The 23,974-nt window shown below is 48.4% G+C and overlaps 1 protein-coding gene, 1 long non-coding RNA gene and 3 other non-coding genes across 5 annotated transcripts; 1 reads left to right on the top strand and 4 right to left on the bottom strand.

Moving 5' to 3' along the window:
* The first annotated feature begins 7,002 nt into the window (after window positions 1-7,002).
* LOC107400347 (uncharacterized) lies at window positions 7,003-13,359 on the top strand. Its single transcript, XR_013053005.1, has 3 exons — window positions 7,003-7,636; window positions 8,180-8,626; window positions 9,637-13,359. It is a non-coding gene; the product is annotated as an uncharacterized LOC107400347 (long non-coding RNA).
* A 3,515-nt stretch (window positions 13,360-16,874) lies between these two features.
* Rpsa (ribosomal protein SA) lies at window positions 16,875-21,988 on the bottom strand. Its single transcript, XM_076577374.1, has 7 exons — window positions 21,841-21,988; window positions 21,053-21,219; window positions 20,175-20,293; window positions 17,992-18,237; window positions 17,475-17,603; window positions 17,220-17,385; window positions 16,875-17,036 (listed from the first exon to the last, which is right to left on the bottom strand). The coding sequence occupies exons 2-7, from the start codon at window positions 21,183-21,185 to the stop codon at window positions 16,942-16,944; spliced, it is 888 nt and encodes a 295-aa protein (XP_076433489.1). The 5' UTR covers window positions 21,186-21,219; window positions 21,841-21,988; the 3' UTR covers window positions 16,875-16,941.
* On the bottom strand, window positions 17,788-17,936 carry LOC121831215 (small nucleolar RNA SNORA62/SNORA6 family). The gene has a single exon (XR_006074592.1). It is a non-coding gene; the product is annotated as a small nucleolar RNA SNORA62/SNORA6 family (small nucleolar RNA).
* On the bottom strand, window positions 19,910-20,112 carry LOC121831213 (small nucleolar RNA SNORA73 family). The gene has a single exon (XR_006074590.1). It is a non-coding gene; the product is annotated as a small nucleolar RNA SNORA73 family (small nucleolar RNA).
* LOC121831214 (small nucleolar RNA SNORA62/SNORA6 family) lies at window positions 20,503-20,655 on the bottom strand. The gene has a single exon (XR_006074591.1). It is a non-coding gene; the product is annotated as a small nucleolar RNA SNORA62/SNORA6 family (small nucleolar RNA).
* Window positions 21,989-23,974: the final 1,986 nt, after the last annotated feature.

Genomic DNA, 23,974 nt, shown 5'->3' with positions numbered 1-23,974 from the left:
CCATTGTAGTTATGGGGGGTAAACAATGGTGATGAATGGACTGTTCAAATCTGGGAAAAACAAGCCCAAGTTTCTCCTCATTTGCCCTCAGTCTTTGCTTCAGGGCTAAGTCTGGCCCATCTACAGCTCTGACCTCTGCCTCGCAGGTTTACCGCCTCTTGGGTCTCTGACTTTGTGTGGTAAATAGAGGGCTCTGATGCCAGCTGGACTGCCAGCCGCTCACACAAAGCTCCTGTGTGTCCCCAAGCTCCACGCCCAGCGTCACTATCTGCCTCCCCATGTTCTGCAAGGGCCCAGTCACAATTGTTTGTGGTCAGTGATGACCTGTGTGAGGATGGACACCATGTTCCCTAAGCAGGGGCTGTTCTCCCCCAGTTTGCTGTGTTAGAAGTCCCTTGACTCTATAACCATTCATCTCATTCACTATTACATTGGAGAAAGAAGCCGTGGAGCGGAATGGCACTGTGCAAGGTCTAGCAACACCAGAGACCCAGAGGAAGGCCGTGCCCGAGAGACACCAGTCTGCTGCAGTGATGCTGATTGCTGATGTCAGCTGTCTAGAGACGTGTGCAGTGGGACAGGATTCTGCAGATGGAAATCATCTTGGAAAATAGCAAATCTCTGTGTTCTAACCCTGTGCTTACTAAGCAGTGTCTGCTGGATTGTTAAGAGAGAGCCAAAATGGCCCCATTGGGTAAAGATGCTTGGGACAAGCCTGGCAAACTAAGTCAACCCCACAGCCCACACGGTCAAGGAGAGGACTGAATCCCATAAGCTATCTTCTTACTCTACACTGTATACTATGGTACACACACACACACACACACACACACACACACACACACACACACTAAGAGGGGTCAGAGCACACTCATATACACACACACAGAGGGGGCAGAGCACACTCATACACACACACACAAAGAGAGACATATACATACACATACACACAAACAGCACAGATACACAGACCACAAATATACAGCACACAGAAAAACACAGACACACAGACACAGACAGACAGAACACAGACCACACATACATATACACAGACACATACACAGAGACATACAGCGCACACACATACAAGCACACAAGATGTGCAGACGTGAAGTAGAGTGGGGAGCGGTTGGGAGGAGGGGGAGAAGGAGAAGAGGAGGCTGAGGGAGACAGGCTCGCAGGGCACTGTACATAGGGAAGAACTGTCAAAATGGACATGAAAAACGTCCTCTACTACCACACACTAAGTGTATTGGCCACCAAACTCGCACCGCAGATTTTCTCCAGGAAAGCTATTGGAAAGCAGGGAAACTGCCTGCTCTCACACTGATGGCAGGGGAGGGCAGAGAGGAGTCCCTTCGTATTCTATTTGCTAACTTTGGGTGGGGGATCCATTTCTAAGCAGATGAAGTCTTCCTGTGCCCCTAGAACTCTGTTTTGCCTGGTCCCCCAGAGCCACCCTAATAATGATCTCTACTTCACAGCAGGTGACCTCAAAACTTTTTTAAAGACCTATTTTCTTTTTTCTATTTCTTTTTTTCTTTTTTTCTTTTACGTGCATTGGTGTTTTTTGCCATGGGTGTCGGGTCCCCTGGAACTGGAGCTACAGACAGTTGTGAGCTGCCCTGTGGACGCTGGGAAATTGACCCTGGGTCCTCTGGAAGAGCAGTCAGTGCTCTTAACCACTAAGCCATCATTCCAGCCCCCAAAGACCTATTTTCAATGAGGGATATGTGTGTGTGCACAAGTGTGTGAGCATGTATGTGAGTGTTTTGTGTGCATGCCTCTGTATGCACGTGGATGCGTACGTACGTGTGTGTGTGTGTGTGTGTGTGTGTGTGTGTGTGTGTGTGTGTGTGTGTGAGAGAGAGAGCACATTACCCTCAAAAGCCAGAGAAGGGCCTTGAACCTCCTGCAGCTGGAGTTGTAGACTGTTGTGAGCCACTTGACAAGGGTGCTGGAACCCAGGCTCAGGTCCTCTGCAAGAGCAGTTCACGCTTAGCCACTGAGCTTTCTAGCCCCAGCCAAAACTTCCTCAAAAACTTCACAAAGTTAGGGGGATGGAAATGCATTTGTCTCTTCCTTTGTTAACTTGTTCTGTGGGGGGGGGGGGCTATTTTGATTTGGTTTGGTTTTTGTTTTGTTTCATTTATTTATTGTTTGTTTGTTTGTGACAGGGTCTCACTGTGTAGCCCTGGCTGTCCTGGAACTCACTATATAGACCAGGCTGGCCTCGAATTCACAGAGATGTGCCCACCTTACCTCCCAAGTGTTGGGATTAAAGGTGTGTGCCACCACATCTGGCCTTATTTTTATTTTTAAGACTGGGTCTTGTCAGTCTCTCAAGGTGACCTCTAATTCACGGCCCTTGCTCATACATGTTAGTTTGGGCTGTCTAGTTGACACAACTAAGAATCACCTGAGAAGGGAGTCTCAGTTGAGGGGCTGCCCAGATCATCATGGCCTGTGGGCATGTCTGGGAGATTGTCTGGACGGCTAATTGACCAGCCTTTGTGGATAGCCCGAGGTCCTGGCAGGGGTTCTGGGTTGCATAATCATGGACAGTCTGGCTGAGTGTGAGCAAGCAAGCGGCAGCGGGCAGCATGGGTGCGTTCATTTCTCGCTGAGCTTGACTGTGGACTCGCTGTGGCTCACTGCCTCCTCCCGCATCTGTGGTTTCCCCGCAGTATGACAGTAACCTGAAATAATAAAGCCCTTCTCCACTGTGTTGCTTTTACTCTCTTGTTGTTGTTGTTGTTTTGTTCTGTGTTTTAATAGCAGCCACAAAATTAAACCTAGAAACTCCTTCTGCCTCAACTGTGGTTACAGGCATGTTCCACCAAGGCCACTGGAAAAAGAACCAATTCCAGTAAGAAAGGGTCTGTTCTGGCAACCACTGGGCTGCACTGCCCCCTGGTGGCCAGAGTGAGTCAGTACCAACAGTTGAAGGGCATGGAATGACTACACATTGGCTCTTCCTGGATTGTCCCTGCAGCTTCCTTATGGCCACTGAAGGCTGTAATATTAACCAACACAGTTTCCACACCCTACCAGGTCCCACAGCAGGTGACTGCCATGCTGACAGAGATAAGAAACTACCCAGAATCTGTTCCCTGTGTCCCTTCCAGTTCACTGACTTTCCGAGGGTTTCCATGTTGTGACAGAACTGCTCCTAGTCACTGCATTAAATTACCCAGGATGAGCTGGGCAAGGTGATGCTCACCTGTCTTCCCAGCACTCAGGAAGCAGGGGCAGGAGGTCTCTGTGAGTTCAGGGCCAGCCTGGTCTGCAGAGAAGTTCCTGGCCATCCAGGCTACATAGTGAGACCCTGTCTCAAAAACAAAACAACAAAACCCACCAGGAAGCAGGAAGGTTGAGGATGTAACTTTTGGTACAGTGCTTACTTCCTATACACAACACTCTGGGTTCTACCCAGGCACTCAATAAAAACCAGCAGGACGGCTGTTGTGTGATTTTTTTCCTCAGGACATGTAAACAAACATTATTTATTCACTTAGGTAAGGTACTAACAACAGAGAAAAAATTCTGCCCAATCTAGTTTAGTGAACTAAAGCATTTCTGAGTGTTATAAGAGTACAGATGAGGAGGTACAGGCGCATGGGTGACTCCGGAGCAGCTGCATCACCCAGCACAGGCAACAACCCACAAAACCTGCATCTCTGAAGCTCCCAGCACAATGTGCAGACAGCTCAGCCTGTCCGAGAGTAACTGTCCAGCAATCATGGCTGACGGTATAACCTTGGGGAGGGGCCTTGTGAATCTTGTAAGTTTCAGGAACCTCCTGAGACTTGTGTATTTACTTCCTGGATCTTAAGGAGCCTTCCTCGATCTGGGAGCAATGCAGAAACATGCAGTTTTTCACACTGGAACCTCTGCCTGTGATACCAAAGCCCTCTTGACCTTGTTATTCAGACTGGACCCTTTTACTGGTGCTTCCATATTTCCTGTGTTGATTGATGTGTCTTTCTCGTCTAGGTCTCAAGCCTGGCTGATTGGCTCTTTAAGTGGTGGATAATTCCCAAAGCACACTTGCCCTTGGGAGCAGTGTGAAAACAGCACAGGACTGTCAGCCCCCTCCACCAAGGTAGTTCCAGGGACTAAGGTTCCCTCCAAGTAGGTTTGAACTTATTTTTAATGAGGTGTGTGTGTGTGTGTGTGTGTGTGTGTGTGTGTGTGTTTCCCGTTTGTTGTATAAATCTCTTTTTTGTTCATCTTATTTATTTTTATGTATGAACACTTTGCTTGTGTGGGTTCATGTGCACCAAGTGTGTGCAGGTACCTGAGGAGGCCAGAAGTGAAGACTGGATCACCAGAAGCTGGAGTTTCACATGGGTGTGGGCAGCCAGACATAGGTGCTGGAAACCAAACCCAAACAATATAATCTTTTAAAAAAAACTCTAGCCGGGCATGGTGGCACACACCTTTAATCCCAGCACTTGGGAGGCAGAGGCAGGTGGATCTCTGAGTTACAGGCTAGCCTGGTCTATAGAGTGAGTTCAAGGACAGCCAGGGCTACACAAAGAAACCCTGTCTCAAAATAAAATAAAATAAAATAAAATAAAATAAAATAAAACAAAATAAAATAAAATAACAAAAAAAATCTAGACACAGTGGTCCACACTTGTAATCCTAACACAAGAGAATCAGAAACAGGAGGAGCTGTAGCTGGAGTTTTCTCTCTGGGTCCCGCCAAGCCCTGGCAGTCCAACAGCCCACTTATAAAATAAACACACGGACGCTTAAATTATTTAAACTGTTTGGCCTAATGGCTCAGGCTTCTAGCTATCTAGTTTTTACATCCTAAATTAATCCATTTCTATAAATCTACACCTTGCCACATGGCTCTTGGCCTACCGGTGTCTTCACATGCTGCTTGTTATGGTGGCAGCTGGCAGTCTCTCCCTCCGCCTTCCTGTTCTCTCTATTCTCCTCTCTGTTAGTCCTGCCTATACTTCCTGCCTGGCTACTGGCCAATCAGTGTTTTATTTATTGACCAATCAGAGCAACACATTTGACATACAGACCATCCCACAGCAAGGAGCCCTAGAGATTGTCAGTCTAGTTAACCTATTTGGAGAAATGTAGACTACCTAGAGCAGTAGTTCTCAACTTTCCTAAGTTGAGAACCTGTGACCCTTTAATTCAGTTCCTCATGTTGTGGTGACCCCCAACCATAAAATTATTTTCATTGCTACTTCATAACTAATTTTTCCACTATTATGAACAATAATATAAATATTTGTGTTTTCCTATAGTCTTAGGTGACCCCTGTGAAAGGGTGGTCTGGCTCCTAAACGGATTGCCACCCCACAAGCTAAGAACTACTGACCTAGAGAAAGTGGATGGTATCAGAGGAATGGCACCTGGGGTTGTCTCCTGACCTGTGCACACACACACAATCAGTTCCTATAACTTTTAAGTCAGGTGTGGTGGCATACACCTCTAATCTCAGCACTGAGGAGGCAGAGGCAGGTATGGATATCTGTGAGTTCAAAGCCAGCCTGATCTACATAGTGAAGTGAGTTCCAGGGCATTCAGGGCTACATAGTGGAAGCCTATTTTAAAAAAGAAAAAGAGCCTGGTGGTGGTGGCACATGCCTATAATCCCAGCCAGGTGGATCTCTGTGAGTTCAAGACCAGCCTGGTCTACAGAGCAAGATCCAGAACATGCACCAAAACTAGACAGAAAAACCCTGTCTCCAAAAAAACAGATAAATAAATAAATAAGAAAAAAAGAGCCAGGTGGTGGTGGTGCATTCAGGAGGCAGAGCCAGGTGGATCTCTGTGAGTTCAAGGCCAGCCTGGTCTCCAAAGCGAGTTCCAGGAAAGGCGCAAAGCTACACAGAAAAACCCTGTCTCGAAAAAGCCAAATAAATAAATAAATAAATAAGAAAAATAAGAAAAGCATATACTTTTTAAAATAAGTGATAAAGAAATGCCACAAATATTAGCCCCCTCCCCCTCCCAAAAAAAGCTGCCATGCAATTGAATTAAAGAGGAGGCAGAAAATGATGAGGTATGGTAGGCTGACTCAACTACAACTCAACTCTGGTACTCAAGAGACTGAGACAGGAGGTCTGCAAGTTCAAGGCCAGCTGGAGCTACATAGTAATGTTGGGGGACATTCGATCACACTGTGAACCCCGAGTCTGCATTTACGTTAATTAAATAAAATTAACCTGGGTCAGGAGGCTGAGTCGGCAACTAGTTGACAGAAAGGAACCACAGAGCACCAGAGGGCACCCGGGAGAGACAGACACAGGAAGTAGTAAGGTGGGGCTTGGCGTGGCGCAGCTTCCTGGTTTGGGGAAGCAGAAGCATAGGTCTTTCAGAGATGCCCGCAAGGAGGTCAGCTAACTGTGGCCCAGCCTCTCTGGGCCAACAGGTTTTCACCCCAGCCTTTGAATCTCGAGTCTTTTTTATAAATAGAACAATGGAGATTTAGTTAAAGCTACTTTTAGTAGCAGCAACAGAGCAGGTGCCTGTGGGAACAGAATTCCCGCCAAGCCACTGCTAGAGAAGCAGGCCGGTAACTGCAGGGCTGCAATTGCTGGTTGAAATAGCAGTAGATTAGCGGGGCGGTGGTGGCGCACGCCTTTAATCCCAGCACTCGGAGGCAGAGGCAGGCGGATCTCTGTGAGTTTGAGGCCAGCCTGGGCTACAGAGTGAGTTCCAGGAAAGGCCCCAAAGCTACACAGAGAAACCCTGTCTCAAAATTTTTTTAAACTAATTGATTAATTAATTTAATTTAGTTAAGGTGCTAGTTTAACTACTTAAATTGATTTAAGGAATATTAAGGTCCATGCCTCAAAGCCACATGTGTTTCTAAGGTGTAAGTTTTAAGTCCTGTTAGAGTCCACAGAACACCCCACTAAACAAAGACCACCACCCACACAGGCAATCCACAAGAGCGTTGTTTATTCCAGCTTGCAGGGGTCTGCCAGCCAGACAACAAAAGGACAGCCACCCCCACCCCAAGCGCATGCTCCTTTTATAGGCAGCCAGGAGGGGATGAGGTCATCGTGAACATGATTGGCTGGGGCTCCTTTTCCTGCTTTAACAGGGTACAGAAATAGGAACGGAGACTAAATTAAAACTCGGGCCTAGTGGAGGCTGGGCCAGGAGGAGCCTGGCCATGGGGTAGCTGTGGCCCGCAGTCTCCTTCCTTGGTAGTTTTCAACGTGCATCTGGAAGCCGTCTCCTTCCTCGGAGGCACTTTCAAGGTGTGAGTGGTGTTCCCAGGGCCCGTACAGGAGGCGCCCCTTGTGCGACTCAGCCTCCCTCCTTCCCAGGTCATCTAGCCACCCCTGAAATCTCCCGGCCTCCACGGTCTGGTCTTGTTTCCTCGGTCCCCACAGCAGCCAGAGCTTGCTGCGGTCACCCGTGTGCTGGCCTCCTCCGGGGCTTCTGCCTCTCCTTTCCCCTCAGCTGTATGTAAGCACCTCAGCTCAGCTCCAGATTCTAACTGGGTTCCCCGATTCCTTCCTGGTACTTAAACCATGTCACCCTCAGCCAACCGGCTCCTCGGTCAACCCAGGCTTTTCACTGGTCACTGCACACTCTGAACTCCGGGGAGGCTTCTGGGCCCACGTGCCAGACCAGCCCCATAAGGCAGGTAGGCTAAGGTCTAACTGGCACCGTGTGTGTGTGTGTGTGTGTGTGTGTGTGTGTGTGTGTGTGTGTGTGTGTGTGTGTGAGAGAGTGTGTGTGTGTGTGTTGGGGGGTTATTGAGGACCCTTGCGGGGATGGGTCAGGAGTGCTGGAGCGAAACCCAAGGGTCCTTGAAGTCAAGAGGGGGGCCTTTTGGACTGGTGTTGCATTTACCGGGGGACACTGGGGACCATTTATGTTAACTCGGGGCAATTGGACCCGGGCGGGGGTCTGAGTTGACTGCGGGCTATTGGAGACAGGCCCGAGACGGTTGGAAGCAGAGGGGTGTGGCTAGGAACTGACTTCCGGCCTTTGGGGACAGGCTGGCGGGTATCTGGATTGGGCTGGGTGACCGTTGGAGCTGTTGGGGGTTGGCAGGTGACCATTAGAGACAGTTGGGAACTGTTAGGACCCATCTGGAGACACGGGGAGCTGGCTGGGTTGGGGCCACTAGGAATGCGTGAAACCCAGAGGGAGGCCAAACGTGTGCCTTGGTTGGATCCTCCAGGACCACAGAGGCCAGAAGATGGGAGCCCAGGAGCAGGCTCAGCGGAGACACATGCCCAGCAAAGAGTCCTGCCCCGGTGGCCTCCACCCAGCCTGGACCCTCGAGGGGTGAGAAGGAATCCAACTTCCCACCCAACTGTGGAGCCCGGGCTGATGGGCGAGAGCATCCAGGGCACAGAGAGGCAGGCCTGGAACTCAGCAAAGCCTGACCTGCATGGGGCTCAGCTGGTCCCCAAGTCCCGGAGCTCGCCTACGCAGATCCAGGAAGCCCCCGTAAGTGGGCTGCTGCATCCACAGGAGAAACACGGGGTCTTGGGTTGGACTGAGTCTCCTGTCGTACTGTGGATGTTTCCGGATCTGTGCGAACACAGACTACAGTATTAGAAGTCTGGACAGGGCCGGATCACCTCTGACTTCTTTCTCTCTGCACCTGCGAGTGGCAATCCAGGTAGCCTGGGCCAGCTGTGCCTTGTCCCCAAGTCCGGGCCTAGGCCAGGGCTGCTCCATGTCAGGGGTGTGCATGTATGTACACGTGTTTGTGTACATTAAGCATGTGTGCTAGAGGTCGCTGAGTCGAGTAGAGGGTATCAGATTCCCTACAGCCCTCTGTAAGAGCAGCGAGTGCTCTTACCACTGAGTGGTCTTCCCAGCCCCAGGAACCTCCCTTTGGTCCTATGGCAGTGCCTTTCAGAAACGCTGTCCTTGTTCCCTAGGCTGCAGAGCGGCTCATGAGCTTCTCTGTGTACACTGTTGGGTGGACTCTGAGGTCCTGATGCCGGGCTTGGTGGTGGTGGGTGACAGTGAGGCCAATGTGACAGTAGCAAAGACAATGCGATTAGAAAGTGGTGGGTGGTGTGGTGTTTCTGTAAACCCACGTCTGTAAAATCAACAACGCCTGCTATCTTGATAACATGACTCAGAAAACACCCCAAACACGGAGGTGCCATCGCAGCCCCGCAGCTCCCAGCCAGCCTCCTGCCTCCTGCTGTGTAGACCACCCCAGGGTAGCTAAGCCTCAGGGAAGCTTGAGCTAAGATTGGATGTTGGGGAGATCTATAACCTACAAACCTGGTTCAAGTCTCTGTTCTTCCTTCCCACCCCCATGTCTCTCACCTGACCATACTGTGAGTACTGAGTTGGAGGAGACCCAGTGAGATTTCTAAAGAAGTTGTCCAACTTTTAAAAGGAATTTTAAAAAGTTTATTGTGGGTACATGTGAGGCGGTCAGAGGACAGACAACTTGCAGGAATCCAGTCTCTACTTCCACCATACAATCCTAAGGATGGAATTCAGGTTCCCAGGCTTGATGAGAGGTACTTTTAGTGACTGAGCCATCTCAGTGGCCCAGTCAACACATTTCTTAACATGGACCCCCTTTATAGAGTCACTCTCGGGGACAGCATGAGAGACTCTTACTTTGTTCCCCCACACTCTGACTCTTCTCCTTCCCATCCACAGGCATCACTCCAGCCTTTGACCTAAGATGGCTATGGGGACTCAGGACCAACGTTCTGACCCTCACACCCCAGGGCAGTGCTGCAGAACGCAGGCCGTGGGAAGTGGCCCTGCCATGTCTGAATTCAGGAATTAATGAGAGAGATGGTCAGGTTTTCAAGAGTTCGGTCCCCACAGTGCTGCTCCTGGTTTGCTTTCTACGTGGAAAAGGCCCAGAACTCATGCCCTGAAGAGAATCCGTCCAGGCCCCTCAGCAGCCTTTGCCTGGCACCGCCTTTCTTCAGGAAGTGAATTCCTAGACAAGGACTCAGCCCACAGCTCCCTGCCCTTCCTCTCCCAGTACTGGCTCTTCATCCTGGCGAAGGGTATGTGAACAGAAATCCACAGTTCCGTGTTTATGAGCAACTCATAGAACTAAACTGTTTTGTTCTTACACATTTTTTACTTTAGCCACCAATGACTTGGGCCTTACGATTTCCTACATTTGAAGTCTCTCTGCTCCGTATTTATGGGACCATCACCCATGGACAGACAGTTCTTGTTTTACTGGACAATCCCAAGCTCAGAGAAGGGACAAGAGGAAGTGAGCTCGGACAGTCACGGTGCTGCTGTGTTTCTGAGAAACAAGGAGAAAGGCTGGCAGCTGTGTGTGCCCACCCCAAGCTGTGCCCTGGGGCTGACATGTTAAAGTGGTGTCCTTTCTCCTTGAACCTTGGGTAGATCCTACGGTAGAAGCCGTGAAGGGTCCAGAGTCAAAATCAGCAGCAGCTTTTCTTAGTTCTCTATCTTTCATGTATTTTGGCCATTTCCCAAGTGGTGATCTCTCTTCAATTACAGCACCATGTTAAACAGCCGTTGCTGTTTGCCTAATTGAAATACAAAATCTGGGAACACATGGCTAAGCAATGTACTTGCTCCTGGCAGTGGGGTTTGCAGTTGATCGTCGCTCATCCTCAGTTCATTCTGGTTCTTTGCACTAGAGAGTCATCGCATTCTACCCAGATTTTAGCTGCCCTGCTTGAGGTAGTCTGAGGTCTACCCTGTGCTAAAAAGTGTGAAAGGCAGGAAGGACTGCCCCAGGGACTTCCTTCCTGTTAAGTCAGTGTCCTCCAGAAAAGATAGATCTCTGTGAGTTCAAGGCCAGCCTGGGCTACCAAGTGAGTTCCAGGAAAGGCAAAAAGCTACACAGAAAAACCAAAAAAAAAAAAAAAAAAAAAAAAAAAAAAAAAAAACAACAAAAAACAAAACAAAATTTGCCTTTATTCCTTTCCCACTACCTTCTACCCATTATTTTCTCATTTCTTCCCCCTCAGAGTTAATTGTTATGTGCAGTCCTAACAGGAGCAGCTTGACCATTATGGTCACAGTCTATTAGCTAAATCTTAGGAATATGGGTAGACAGAACATTACTGCACTGCTGCGGAATATTTGTACACTGTGTGAAGATATGTTGCTGTGATTGGTGATAAAGAGCTGAATGGCCAATAGCTAGGCAGCAGGTATAGGTGGGACTTCCAGGGACAGAGAGGACTCTGGGAAGATGAAAGGTGGACTTGCCAGGAGATGCAGAGCAAGCAGGATGTGCAGGAAGAGAGGTAACAGCAGCCATGAGACATGTGGCAGAATGTAGATTAATATAAATGGGTTAAGTTATAAGAACTAGCCTAAGGTATAGGCCAAGCTTTAATAATAAATAAGTCTCTGTGCCATTATTTGGGAGCTGAAGGGACATAGAAAGACCTGTTACATTTGTTCCCAATGCATGTCATATAAATCCACATAAGGCCTGAGAAAGCTTAAAAAAAAAAAAAAAAAGGGTTCCAAGTAGGCTCAGTGCTTACAGCCTGCACAGGCATGGTTACCAAGCACTTGGAGGGAGTTTATGAGCAGCAGGTGGTGCACTACTTGGTGGTGGGAGACTAGGAAGAAGTGCCTACAGGAGCTGGGGCAGACAGACCGGCTCCAGGCCAGGGCCACAGGCATGAGGCGCCTTTCTCACTGACCCGAAGTGGGCAGCCACATGCTAAACAGAGCCACATAGCAGAGGGCCTGGCCACCGCTTAGCAGTGAAAGGTTTGGCTCATGGTCAGAAAAGGCTGCAGATAGACAAAAAGTCAGGTCCAGACTGATTAAACCTCTAAACAGGTACAGTAAGTTTAAAAATGTGCTTAGATGCTGAAGAAAGAAAAGAAAATGGGTATGAACAGTCATGGAAAAATAGTTCTAAAATAATAAAGTGGAGTCTTTATGAAGAAAGAGTAAAGTAATATAAAAAGGATAAGTCACATAAGGATGGGAAGTACCATAACACAGGGAGTTTGGGCCTTATGTGGTGTTTTGTTAATTTTTTTGAATGGTAATGAACAGAAAACACCAACTGCTGAGAGACATTTTATTGTGGGAGAAACTGCCAAATCAAACCAGACCACATACTTTTAGGGATATCTTAACTTTAGAATGGAAGCCAGAAAATGTCTTGTGTTGGGGGAGAGGTTTGTTTCCACAGAAAACAAAAAGCTGTGGATTCCTTCAAAATTAATAGACCAGAATTGATCGGGGGAGACCTCCCAAAGATCTTGTCTAGAGATGTGGAAAAAAAGCCAAAAAAGACTACAGGACAGGTGACTTATATGCTGACCCCTCTGCATAGGAACAACTCTGAGAATAGATGAGACATGATAAACCTTGTTAGCTTCAGAGTTGATTTATTACATACCATCCTTTCATACGGCATGGATAGACAAGTAGCCCAGGTGATCCAGCCTCTCAAAGTGCCTGTTAGTTTCCTCAAAATTCTGTATCCGGAACATCAAAACTGCTATCTCAGATGGTCTAGCCTCACAGACTACTCCAGCCAGACCTCAGATAAGCTCTACACTTTCCCATCACATAGACTAAACAAAACAAAACAAAACAAAACAACAAAAAATACAGCTAGCTCTCACAGGCCTTGACCTGAGTAGTGAATGGGACAGCTGGTGGCAGGCGTGGCCACCAGGTCAGCCTGGGTTTCTTTTGGCTCTCTAGTTACGGCTGCCTTCCAGTTCCTGAAGGAAGCACCTTGCATTTTGCTTCTGTTTGTGTTGTATGAAATGGCACTTGCCATTCATTCACCTAATAGGAACAGAAGCAGATGATACAAAAATACTCAGACCCCTGGTGATTATGGGCAGTGGTCAGGTGGAACCTGGAGACTTGATGCAAAATTTTAATGTCTTAAAACATTCCATGTTTGGGTTGGAGATGGCTCAGCCATTAAGAGCACTGGCTGTTCTCTAGAGGTCCAGAGTTCAATTCCCAGCAACCCACATGGTGCATCACAGCCATCTGTAGTGATATCTGTTGCCCTCTTCTGGCCTGCAGGTATACATGCAAGCAGAACACTGTATACATAATAAATCTTTACTAAAAGAAGTCGCCCATTTTAATGCTGTTAAGTACAAGGATGTTCCTTTTATCCATGTTTATCACAACCACCTTGTAAAATGTTAAAATTAGGAAGCTAAGTAAGCTATTTATAGCCACTTACTAGCTCGCTCTAAAAGCTGTAATACCATGGAGAAATGCTTTATTGTAAACTCTAAGGGCAGCAGTTGGTTGGCAACATGTTGAATATGGAATTAGCTGCTCTTGCTGATTCCATTCCCTGCTGAAGTTTATTGCTGTGACAGAAAGTGTTGATAAGCATCCATGCCTTGTTTCTCAATAAAGAAAACATCTCTAGGACTTTCCCATTGTCTTATTTAATGAAAACCACAGTAGGCCCCTTCTTGTGCTCATGAGAGAATTTGACAGGAATGACTTGTATCTGTGACTTGTGGCATCTGCCAGCATGGCTCAAATTGAGACTGGACAGTACACCTTTAATAGTTTGCTGTCTTGGCCAGCAACTCAATACTGTTTCCTGTCTGTTGAGCAGGGATGTGGCTGTAGACTGGGGACATCGGTATGTGGCTCTCAACTACTTAGGCTTCCTTCCAATCTGTGAAAACAATGGCGTCAAGAAATGTCCCAGAAAGTCCAGACCAAGGTGGACAGTGTGTCTATATTCTTAAGTCATGTAGCCTCACTTCCACCATAGCTTATTAGTAAAGACAATCACAAGGCTATAGTCATGAAAAGGAGGGAACAGTCCTCCTCTGGGGCAGCAGCATCATGAGATGAGGCAGGCAGGATGGGAGCCTTTCTTACATTCTAAGCGGGTATTTACTGTCTTTGGTACACTGGTTTCTCTTCAGATTGCATCATCCCATCTCTTTTGCTGTCTCATGTATCCTTGTCCATTTTTAAAAAGTATTTTCTAGGGGGCTGGAGAGATGGCTCATGGGTTAAGAGCACTGGCAGCTGTTACAGAGGTCTTGATTTCAATTCTCAGCAACCACATGGTGGCTCACAACCATCTGTAATGAAATCTGGCGCCCTCTTCTGGCCTGCATACATACATGCACACAGAACACTATACATAATAAATGTATATTCTTTGCCTAAACCCTAAGTTAAGATTTTGTTAAGAACTTATATTTCAGGGGCTGGAAAAATGGTCCAGCTGTTTTTTCCAGAGGACTGAGGTCCAATTGCCAGCACCCACATGGCAGTTCACAACTGTAACTCCAGTTTCAGGGGATCTGACACCCTGAAACAAATGTACACACTTCACAAAAAAAAAAAAGAAAAAAGAAAAAAAGTAGATACTTGTGTTGCTAAATAATGCCAAACTACCAATCTCTACTCCCACCAGGGACTACATACGAGACCTGTGTTCCTATAGTCGGGTTTTACCCAGCCTTGTTTCTGACAGATTTGCAATGTAATACAGCCCTTAATAATCACCTTACTGCTATCTAACTAGACAGTAAGATTACTTCAGCAGGCTAGCTAGATCCGGCTGGAATGCCTCTCTTACAGGACACTGCCCAGCAGTCAATCCTTCCATTCCCCTAACACCACTAAGGTTTTGTCAAACAGTGGTCCACTCTATAGTAGTGAAAGCCCTCAAACCTAACTGGACGCTTTCCCTCCATTTGATGAGGCACAGTAGCGTTTTAGCCTATGCCCAGGTAAAACTCAGGATTTTACTATTGCAAGCAGAGAGTGTGGACCTTAGTGAGCTAGCAGCTGGGGCTTTCTCCTTAAAATGTTCCATCAGATGACGGAACTGACCACTTATCTGTCTCATTCTGCTGAACTGTCACTGTTGGTAGCATGTGTCCTTGCAGGCCAGAAGAGGGCACTTTACAGATCTCATTACAAGTGGTTGTGAGGCACCATATGGTTGCTGGGAATTGAACTCATAACCTCTGTAAGAGTAGTCAGCCCCCTAAACTTACAGGTTGGGCCACCATACCCATACCCAACATTCTAATTCACAAAACCCCTCTCCAGCATGCTGATCCTACTATTCATACCTAAATTGCTAATTTTAACAGATTTTGAAGCAGCCATTATATTGCCCAGCATTCCTCACACATCTGTGCAGAACTGGTCAGGGGACCTTTGGACTTGACTGAAGGGTATGCCTTTCTTTTACCAAATTCAGGGGTCAGTACTTAGGTGGTACAATGTCTTCAATGAGGACATGCTGAGAACTTCCGGGAACCCCGATTGCTCCAGCAGGAACCACTGGTCACCCAGGCAGATGCTTAAGCTGTACTGTGGAGTCCAAAGGGGCTCCTCTAGGTTTTCTTGGCTCCCACTGGATTTTCTCATCTCATTGGATGTTTCCTTTTCTGCAGCCTGACATCTGACTCATGCCTCCATCTCCACACCTCTGCTCACTGCTGTATCCTGGGTGCTTAGTTAGAATGCTTGGTCCAGGATTAATAAATAGGTCTAGTGTAAAAATTTGAGCTTCTTGGCTGGGCGGTGGTGGCGCACGCCTTTAATCCCAGCACTCGGGAGGCAGAGCCAGGCAGATCTCTGTGAGTTCGAGGCCAGCCTGGGCTACCAAGTGAGTTCCAGGAAAGGCACAAAGCTACACAGAGAAAACCTGTCTCGAAAAACCAAAAAAAAAAATTTTTTTTGAGCTTCTTGGATCACAATAGGGCTATTCCTAATCTAGCGTGCATCTAGATGATGCACAGACAGAAACTCCAAGTTCACCACGGGACAGGAAGTAGAACAAGCACCTATACCCCACCTATCTAGGTTCTCCTTCAGCCTCCCAGTGCTGCACTTATAGACTACCACCACCAGGCCCGTCTAGATGTGCTCCTACAGGCAAAATTATGTCTCAAGTACCTATGAATATTTAGTCAAGTGCAGAAAATCTCCACATCAAAATTACAAAAGCAGAACATGTAGATTGTTAAACAGCCAGCACTGCTCAAAATCATAAAACCAATGCAAGTCTAGGCTGTTGTGGGGCAGGCGTCTACACCCAGCCTGGTGCCGGGGTAAGCTGAGTCAGTTACGGCATACCATAAGCAGCACTTAATCTTCAAAGCTTACACCAGCAAGAGAAAAAAGCTAAGGAGATATGCTGACGATCACTTGCTTCTCCAAAGGACCAGAGTTCTGTTCCCAGGACTCAAGTTAGGAAACTCCAAATACAATGGATCTGATGCCTCCACACTTTAAAAAAAAAAATCCCTATTTTGCTTATTTTAAAAGAAGTCTGGAGCTTCAACCTACTTACTGGCTCTACAGTCACAAGTGATATGACACATGTCAGCAACTGGTAGCACCAGGAAGTGCAGCTCTGCCTTCAGGACACTTCTCCATCACCCCAGCAGATCTATGCTAGCACAGTACACACAGCACCCATAGACGAGCACAAAACTAGTGAGGCTACTACTGCTTGGTTATTACTACCTCAGGACAATCGGACAAGTTCTGCATGGATTGCCAGTGTTCATGTTAGTTACGGGACATAAAAGCCCAGTGGCACAAACCTTTTATGTCTACACCCCAGAAGAAAGATCTCTGCATCTGAGGGAAGCCAGAACAGAGACCCTTATAAACACCACTCCCAGATAGATCTCCCCTATGCCGTTTCCACACAGGGCCCAAGCAGCTTGTTATTCTAAAGACAACCTCAAAGCAACCCAGATTTAAAGTGGACCATGACTGTGCTCTAACTGTATTTTATAAACACTCTTCTAAACCCTGTTCACAAGCTGAGGTGTGTAACACAGACCAGGGCACTAGCCCTCCTGCAAGCCTGTGTATTTACTTCCATTCCCTCAGCATCTTTTACAGTCCAACAGCCACCCCAGCCCCGGTCTGGAGTAAAGACCTCAAGAGACAGCTTGTAGGAACTTTATTTTCCTTCCACCTTTTTTCCCTTTGCTCAGGCGTCTGCAGAGGAGCTCAGGACCACTCAGTGGTGGCTCCAACCCACTCGGTGGCCTGCGCTGTGGGAGCTGCTGACCAGTCCTCAGTGGCAGGCTGGGCACTCCAGTCTTCTATTATAAAAACAACAACAAAAAAAAACGTCAGTTCTAGCCGAGTACGACTTTCCCCAACCCAACCACCAAGTGTGAAGACACACACCCATCCATCCTCCCAGGGAGGACCAGCCCACAACGCAAGGTCAGACAACATCTTCAGGCTCCCTAGCAGCCCGATGCCCTGGCCTGGATACCTACCAGTAGGGAACTGCTGGATGGGTACAGAGGGCACCTGTACACCCTCAGACCAGTCTGCCACCTCTGGCTGAGCAGCAGTGAACTCAGGAGCTGGTGCAGTCCATTCGCCCTGGAATTCCTCCTTGGTCACGGCCTTCTCAGCAGCGGCCTGTTCCTCCTTCTCAATCTAGTTTTTAAAAACAAAGTTCGCTTCACTGAACCAGACCAAGGCACCCCATTCACTTGGTGGCAACAAGCATTCAGAGTAAGCCTTACCTCCTCTGGGTCTCTGTAGAAGTAAAGATCAGGCATAACTTCCCATGGGTGTTCACGGGAGATAGTGCCACGCATGCGGAGTACTTCCCGGGCCAGCATCCACCACATCAGACCCACTGAGTGAGCTCCCTGAAAGAGTGGAGGGTCAATGGCCACCAGTCAGCACAAACACAAACCTGTCCCCACCCACTGGGCAGCGCACTACCTGAGGGCACAGGAGCACATACATGCAGGCAAAACTCATACACAATAACCGCCCCCCCAAATTACTTAAAAACAACCATTCAGGAGAAAGCACGGGCCTTACTCTCACACTTGTAGCAAAGGTTACTATCAAACTCCACTCACCGGAACAGAGTGGGGTGTTAGCGAAAACCTTGCCGCTCGTGTAGCACACTACCTACACTTGGGAGTTCATCGACCAGTTTATGACCTCAACTCCAAGCTCTAACAATGTGCAGAGGAACGAGGGTTTTCTCAGAGTGCCCATTCATCAACTCTCCACCAGAGCAAGTACCTTATTGTTGCATGGGATGGCAATGTCCACATAGCGCAGAGGAGAGTCTGTGTTACACAGCGCAATGGTGGGCAGGTTGACATAAGACGCCTCTGTGAGGGGCTGGTGGTCAGCTCTGGGATCAGTCACCACTAGAAGGCGCGGCTCCCTGAAGGCTGCTTGGATCTGGTTAGTGAAGGTCCCAGGGGTGAAGCGGCCAGCAATCGGAGTGGCTCCAGTGGCGGCAGCAAACTTCAGCACAGCTCGCTTGGAAGGGAGACTGAATCAGCATTTTCAAGCTTGGTTTCATAGGAACTGTTGATCCCCACTCTAGTCACAAGGCACCCTTCAGACACCAAAGCAGCACACTTCCTTGAGCACTCTCCTCAGGCTAACTGCAACCCTTGCACACCCCATCTCCTCATCTAGTCTGAGCAACCCAAATCATCTATCTATGCAGCAGGTCACTGTTGGTGATTTCAAGTCACCTTACATGTCCCAAGTCTCTCAAAGGACAGTGACAGGTGCAGCAAACACCTCTGGCTTCTCATTAAATTTTTATCAGGACACAAGGCAAGCACATCTTCCTTTTCCTCTAGAAAACACTTCCTTTTTGTCTTATATTTAACTGAGTGGTTTACTTGCAATGTATACAAGTACATCACCCATGAACATGAAGAGAGATCAGGGTGTTGGATCCCCTTGAACTGGAATGTGAGTGCTGGCAGCTGTCCCCATTTTGAGGGGTATACAGGGTTCCCATCTTTGTAGCTTTGACATTCACAATGCCTATACCTGTAGCATGAATTTTAAAAGTTCTTATTAATAAAATCAAACCTGAGGCCAGTTATTGGGGTGATACTGGAAGGTCAGAGAGACAGAACAAGCCACAGCTATCTCACCTTGCCAATTCCTCAGCTGGTCCTGTTTCCTCAGACTGGAAGCTTCTGTGTCCTCATCCCAATGGCTCTCAGCTGAACTGCTGCTTCAAAGCTTGAATGCTTAACCAGCCAAATGCTTCTAGTTTCTGGTCCTCACGCCTTATATATCTTTCTGCTTTCTACCACCACTCCCTGGGATTAAAGGCTGGCTTTCTGGGATTAAAGGTGTGTGTCACCATGCTTGGCTATTTCCAATGTGGCCTTGAACTCACAGAGATCCAGAGGGATTTCTATCTCTGGAATGCTAGCATTAAAGGTGTGAGTGCCACCATTTTCTAGCCTTTGTATTTAGTGGCTGTCTATTCTCTGACCCCAGATAAATTTATTAGAGTACACAATATTTTGGGGAACATAATACCACCACACATACCTCTCATCCCAGTGACTTCCTGACACCCTCCAAGAGATGACCTTTTCTGCTTTATTCAAGCACCTAAACACTTCCTGGCCAGGTGACAGTATATTCTATCCTGTCCCGTAACATAGAATGTCTCGTCAAGTCCACTCTTGAGGAATCACTTGCTAAGACACTCACAGGACCCTTATTGCAACATTAAAACAGAAAAGTCTTGCTAGAATTTAAGTCCCTCAAAACCAATGAACTGCATTTTCACTGACTCAGCCATCCTACATATAGCAAAAATATCAATTTCCTTAACAGAAAAGATACACTTCACCTCACTTTTTACAAATGAGACACTTAAGAAATAATTTTAAGAACTCTGAAGAACCTGGACAAACCCTTATAAGAACCAGGCTCATTACCTTTCTTTTAAATCAGAAGTAACAAAAACAATTTCTTTTGTTTCTTTTTCGAGATGGGGTTTCTCCATGTAGTTTTGGTGCCTGTACTGGATCTCACTCTGTAGACCAGGCTGGCCTCAAACTCAAGAGATCCTCCTGGCTCTGCCTCCCAAGTGCTGGGATTAAAGGTGTGCACCACTGCCACCCAGCCAAAAACAGTATGTTAAGCACACAGCACTGCCTGAGGGATGTAGGACTGTTTCCTGCATGGTTTGCCTCCTCGTTCATCGTCCACAGGACTCTGAGAAGTTGTAGGAATATGCAGGCGCAGGCACAAAGCCCAGCTTCATCTCCAACGTTGTGGAAAGGGACCGTACGTCACTGGACAATGCCTATGCTCCCCCACGCCACTAGGACAGAGCCCAGGTAGAGTGACCTCCTGGGGTGTCCACGTTGGAACGCCTCCACTCTTCTACATCCTTCCAATGTCTTTTGTGGATTAACCTCCATTCTACACACCTGCCCGGTGTTCCTGGAGGAGATGACGCTGACATCAGCAGGGTTCTCAATGGCAACAATAGCACGGGCTGCAAGCAGCAGCTTCTCCCAGGTCCTCTTCAGGTTTATGATGTAGATACCTAGGTGAGATTTCAAGAGTTTGTCACCCTGGCACTCACTCTGCGGACTTTTCTGGCTGGCCTAGAACTCAGAAATCTACCTGCCTTCCAAATGTTACCTGGCAACAAATGGAATTTGAAGGGGTGTTAGGGATTGATCCCAAGGCCCCAGATAGGTGTGCTCACAGCCTAGCTGAGAAACAGACACTCTGTAGGAGGGCAGACTGCATATATGTGGCAGAGACCACTATCAACTCCAGTCATAGAGGCACGCTCTACTGGTGTTAGCGAAAATCCTGCCTCATTCAATGTAGCACACTTCCGACACTCAGAAGTTCACTGGCCAAGCATGGCCTCCACTCTGAGCTTTAATAGTGTGCAGTTTCAGTTCCATCTTTTCCCCTGTGATCACCCTCCATCGGGTACCACCGCATACAGATCCAATCCATCCTACCAACCCCTCACAACACTCCCGTATCTCAATTAACTGGTGAACTCACTCTCTCTCACACACACACCCCATCCCGCCAATTTTTCTCAGTTTACCCTCACACCTCATTCTACTTCCCACTAAACCCCCAGGCGATGCCTACGACTCTGTGATACAGAACGCACTCTAAGAAATAGTATTACCCAACCCAGCAGCTGTAGTGTCTGTCCCTCCAAACACACCAGAGCACTCAGTATCAGTACTGCCCACAGCAGGGCTGTGCACCACCCAAACGCTGCAGTCAGAAGCTTAGAAGAAATTCACCCCGACTATCCAAAGCGGTAACTGACCATCACTTTTCCTCTTGTAGATGTACTGCTCCATCTGAAAGTCAAGGTTGGTGCCACCTAAGTGGGTTCCTGCAGCAAGGAATTTGAGGACATCCTCCTCCTTCATCTGCAGGACGTCAAGGGCTCCGGACATTGTGTTAAGTTTCCCTTTAAGTTACGACGGGAATCTGAAAAAGAAATAATTCATCTGGGCTTTCTCTCCCTTTTCTGAGACTAGGTCTCAATGTGGCCGGAGCTGTCCTAGCACTCACAGAGATCCCCCTGCCTCCGGAGAGTGGAGGTCCGAGGCGTGTGCGCCAGGCTGGGCGGGCACAGGCTCTAGCCCAGTAGTGAAGCGAGGTGGGACGTTATTCTTACTCCTACCGCGTTCAGCTTCTCTGGCCACCTGTGACACTGCATCAGGCCTTCCGCCCAAGGGGCTTAGGCAGCAGGGACAACAGCCAACTGCAGTTAGCGCACGGGAACTCAGGAAGTTCAACACGTTACGGGGTCGTGCAAGGCCGAGCGTGTTTGCGGGGTTCCGGGTTGGGAGTGCCTAGACTGGGGCCGGCAGCTCGGACCCGTCTCCGCGCCTCATGTCTCCGCGCCTCCCGCCTCCGCAGCACCCAGCGCACAGGGCCTCGGGACGGCGCCCGCCCCACCTCACTTGGGCCGCCACGTGGCGCCGCCACCGCCGGGCACGGAGCTGCTCGGGTGGACGCGGCCTCGGCACCCTGGGCACCCGGGGCGGGGCGGGGCGGCCGAGCCCGCGGCGTCGGGCGGCCCCGCCGAGCCCACCCGAGACTCACCAAGAACAACGCCGTATGGACCCGTCCCCGAGTAGCGCGGAAAGGGCCGGCGGCCGGAAATGACGTTCTTAAATACCCCACAGCCGGCCAATAGCAAAGCAGATTCAGCGAAAAGAGGGCAGAACTTCCGTGGCGGAGGGAGGCTTGGGCGCATGCGCAGACTCGGCGGCAAGCGAGCAGGCCCTTTCAACGCCGAGGAGCGGAAGTTGAAACGGCCCGCGCCCGGCCCTGCTCCTAGAGCGCGCGCGCGGGCCGGAAGTAGCTGCCTGACCCGTGCAAGGTTCGCTAGTCTGGTTGGAAGGTCTGTGGAAATCAGGTCTGGGTACGGCAAGCACGACCTGCAGGGTTGCACGTGCTCTCAGGAGGACGACTACCAACGCGCGACTCAGACTTTTATCTCTGGGGTGTTTCCTTGACAGTATAAAGGACAAGACTGTGTGCATAAAATTATTTTTTAGTCAAAGAGAAAATGCAGTTAACAAGTTTATTCTGTCCAATAAAATACTATGCAGCCATCTGAGGATCAAATATGTCCCATAGACCAAATCCTGTGTTCATTGCATGAGTTGGCTGTTTGAAACCTGGAGCTTATGCAGGGACGCTTGGCTCAGGCTGGGAGGAAGGGACTGGACCTGCCTGGACTGTGTCTACCAGGTTGATCACAGTCCTTGGGGGGGGGGGGGGATTTGCCCTGGAAGAGGTGGGAATGGGGGGTGGGCTGGGGGGAAAGGGAGGGGGTGGGAGGGGGGAGAATAGGGGAACCCATGGCTGATATGTAGAACTGAATGGTATTGTAAAATAAAATTTAAAAAGAAAAAAAATGTCCCATAGTACAAAAGCATTGGAACCTAATAACTACAAATATAAATCTGACCTATGTAGAAAGATGGCTGTAAAAATAAAAACTAGACTGTCAGTAAAACAACCTGACATTTACTAACCCCTCACACCCAGCTGTGGAGGGGCCCCAACACAGCTCGACCACACAGCAGCCATGACAGCTTAGACAGCTTCTGTGACAGGCTTACTGGCAGGCCAACACCCAGATCCAGGAAAAGCCTTAAGCTGATACCACCCAGGGATCCACCCAGGGGTGAGGACGTACCTGACATCCCCCCATTAGATAAGTGCCAGATGCCCTTGAGTCTTGCACACACCTCTTTTTTTGTTTTACAGACACCCCTAGACAACTGTCAGCCAATCAGGGTCCTGAACTCTGGAAATTCCCTCACCCCAACCTCTGCTATGAAAAAAACCCCACCCCACCTGAGCTCGGGGCTCTCTGCTCTGTGTCGGACAGACAGAGGGACCAAGCTCCAGAACTTGAAATAAAGGTTCTTTGCTTTGACCTGCGGGATTCTGTCTCCATGGTGGTCTTTTGCCTAGGGCATGTGGGGTCTTACTCTTCCCATTTCTTTGACACAGCCTGGGCCATCTGTGTCAGAGCTTTTTTTTTTTTTTTTTTTAAGGTTTATTTATTGTGTACACGATGTTCTGCCTGCATGTATGCCTACACTCCAGAGGAGGGCACCAGATCTCATTATAGGTGGTCATGAGCCACCATGTGGTTGCTGGGAATTGAACTCAGGACCTCTGGAAGAACAGCAAATGTTCTTAATCTCTAAGCCATCTTTCCAGCCCTGTGTTAGAGCTTTTTAAACACTGGAGCACATACCCACCTACCCCTCTGCTCCTTGGAGAAAGTAATGGCTCCTTCCTAAACTTGAGACAACCACCACCACCAAAAAAAAAAAAAAGACGGTCACCCAGCAGGACACGACCAGCATTGAAGGGTATGTGGAGAGGCCTGGGCGGCTGGTCATCTGTTTACATCTTTACGCTGTTTGTACTGCTAGGTGGTAGAGTGCCTGCCGCACCTCACAAGGTCCCAGAACTCCAGAGGAAATCGGCTGGCCTGAGCACTGTGGTACACCCGTTAATTCACACTTCGGAGGTGGGGGCAAGAGGATCGTGGGTGTGAAGGTGAATTAATACCCTGTCTCAAAAAAAAAAAAAAAAAAAGTAAAACTAAAAAGAACAAAGTATCAGGAATGTACCTCAAAATATTTTGATGAGTAAAAGAATACAGAATGTTCTAGAATCTATTAAATGATGTGTTCAGAAAGACAAAATT

The sequence above is a fragment of the Peromyscus maniculatus genome, chromosome 7 (assembly GCF_049852395.1).
Source record: "Peromyscus maniculatus bairdii isolate BWxNUB_F1_BW_parent chromosome 7, HU_Pman_BW_mat_3.1, whole genome shotgun sequence".
NCBI lineage: Eukaryota > Metazoa > Chordata > Mammalia > Rodentia > Cricetidae > Peromyscus > Peromyscus maniculatus.
The sequence above is the reverse complement of the archived record's forward strand: the minus strand, read 5'-3'. Positions and strand labels throughout refer to the sequence as shown.

Excerpts from the sequence above, each read along its gene's own strand:
- Rpsa (XM_076577374.1), bottom strand. The coding sequence starts at position 21,185 with ATGTCCGGAGCCCTTGACGTCCTGCAGATGAAGGAGGAGGATGTCCTC. Across the intron at positions 17,604-17,991 it reads CCATCCCATGCAACAATAAG|GGAGCTCACTCAGTGGGTCT; the intron begins GTACTTGCTCTG and ends CCACTCTTTCAG. Across the intron at positions 17,386-17,474 it reads TCTACAGAGACCCAGAGGAG|ATTGAGAAGGAGGAACAGGC; the intron begins GTAAGGCTTACT and ends TTTAAAAACTAG.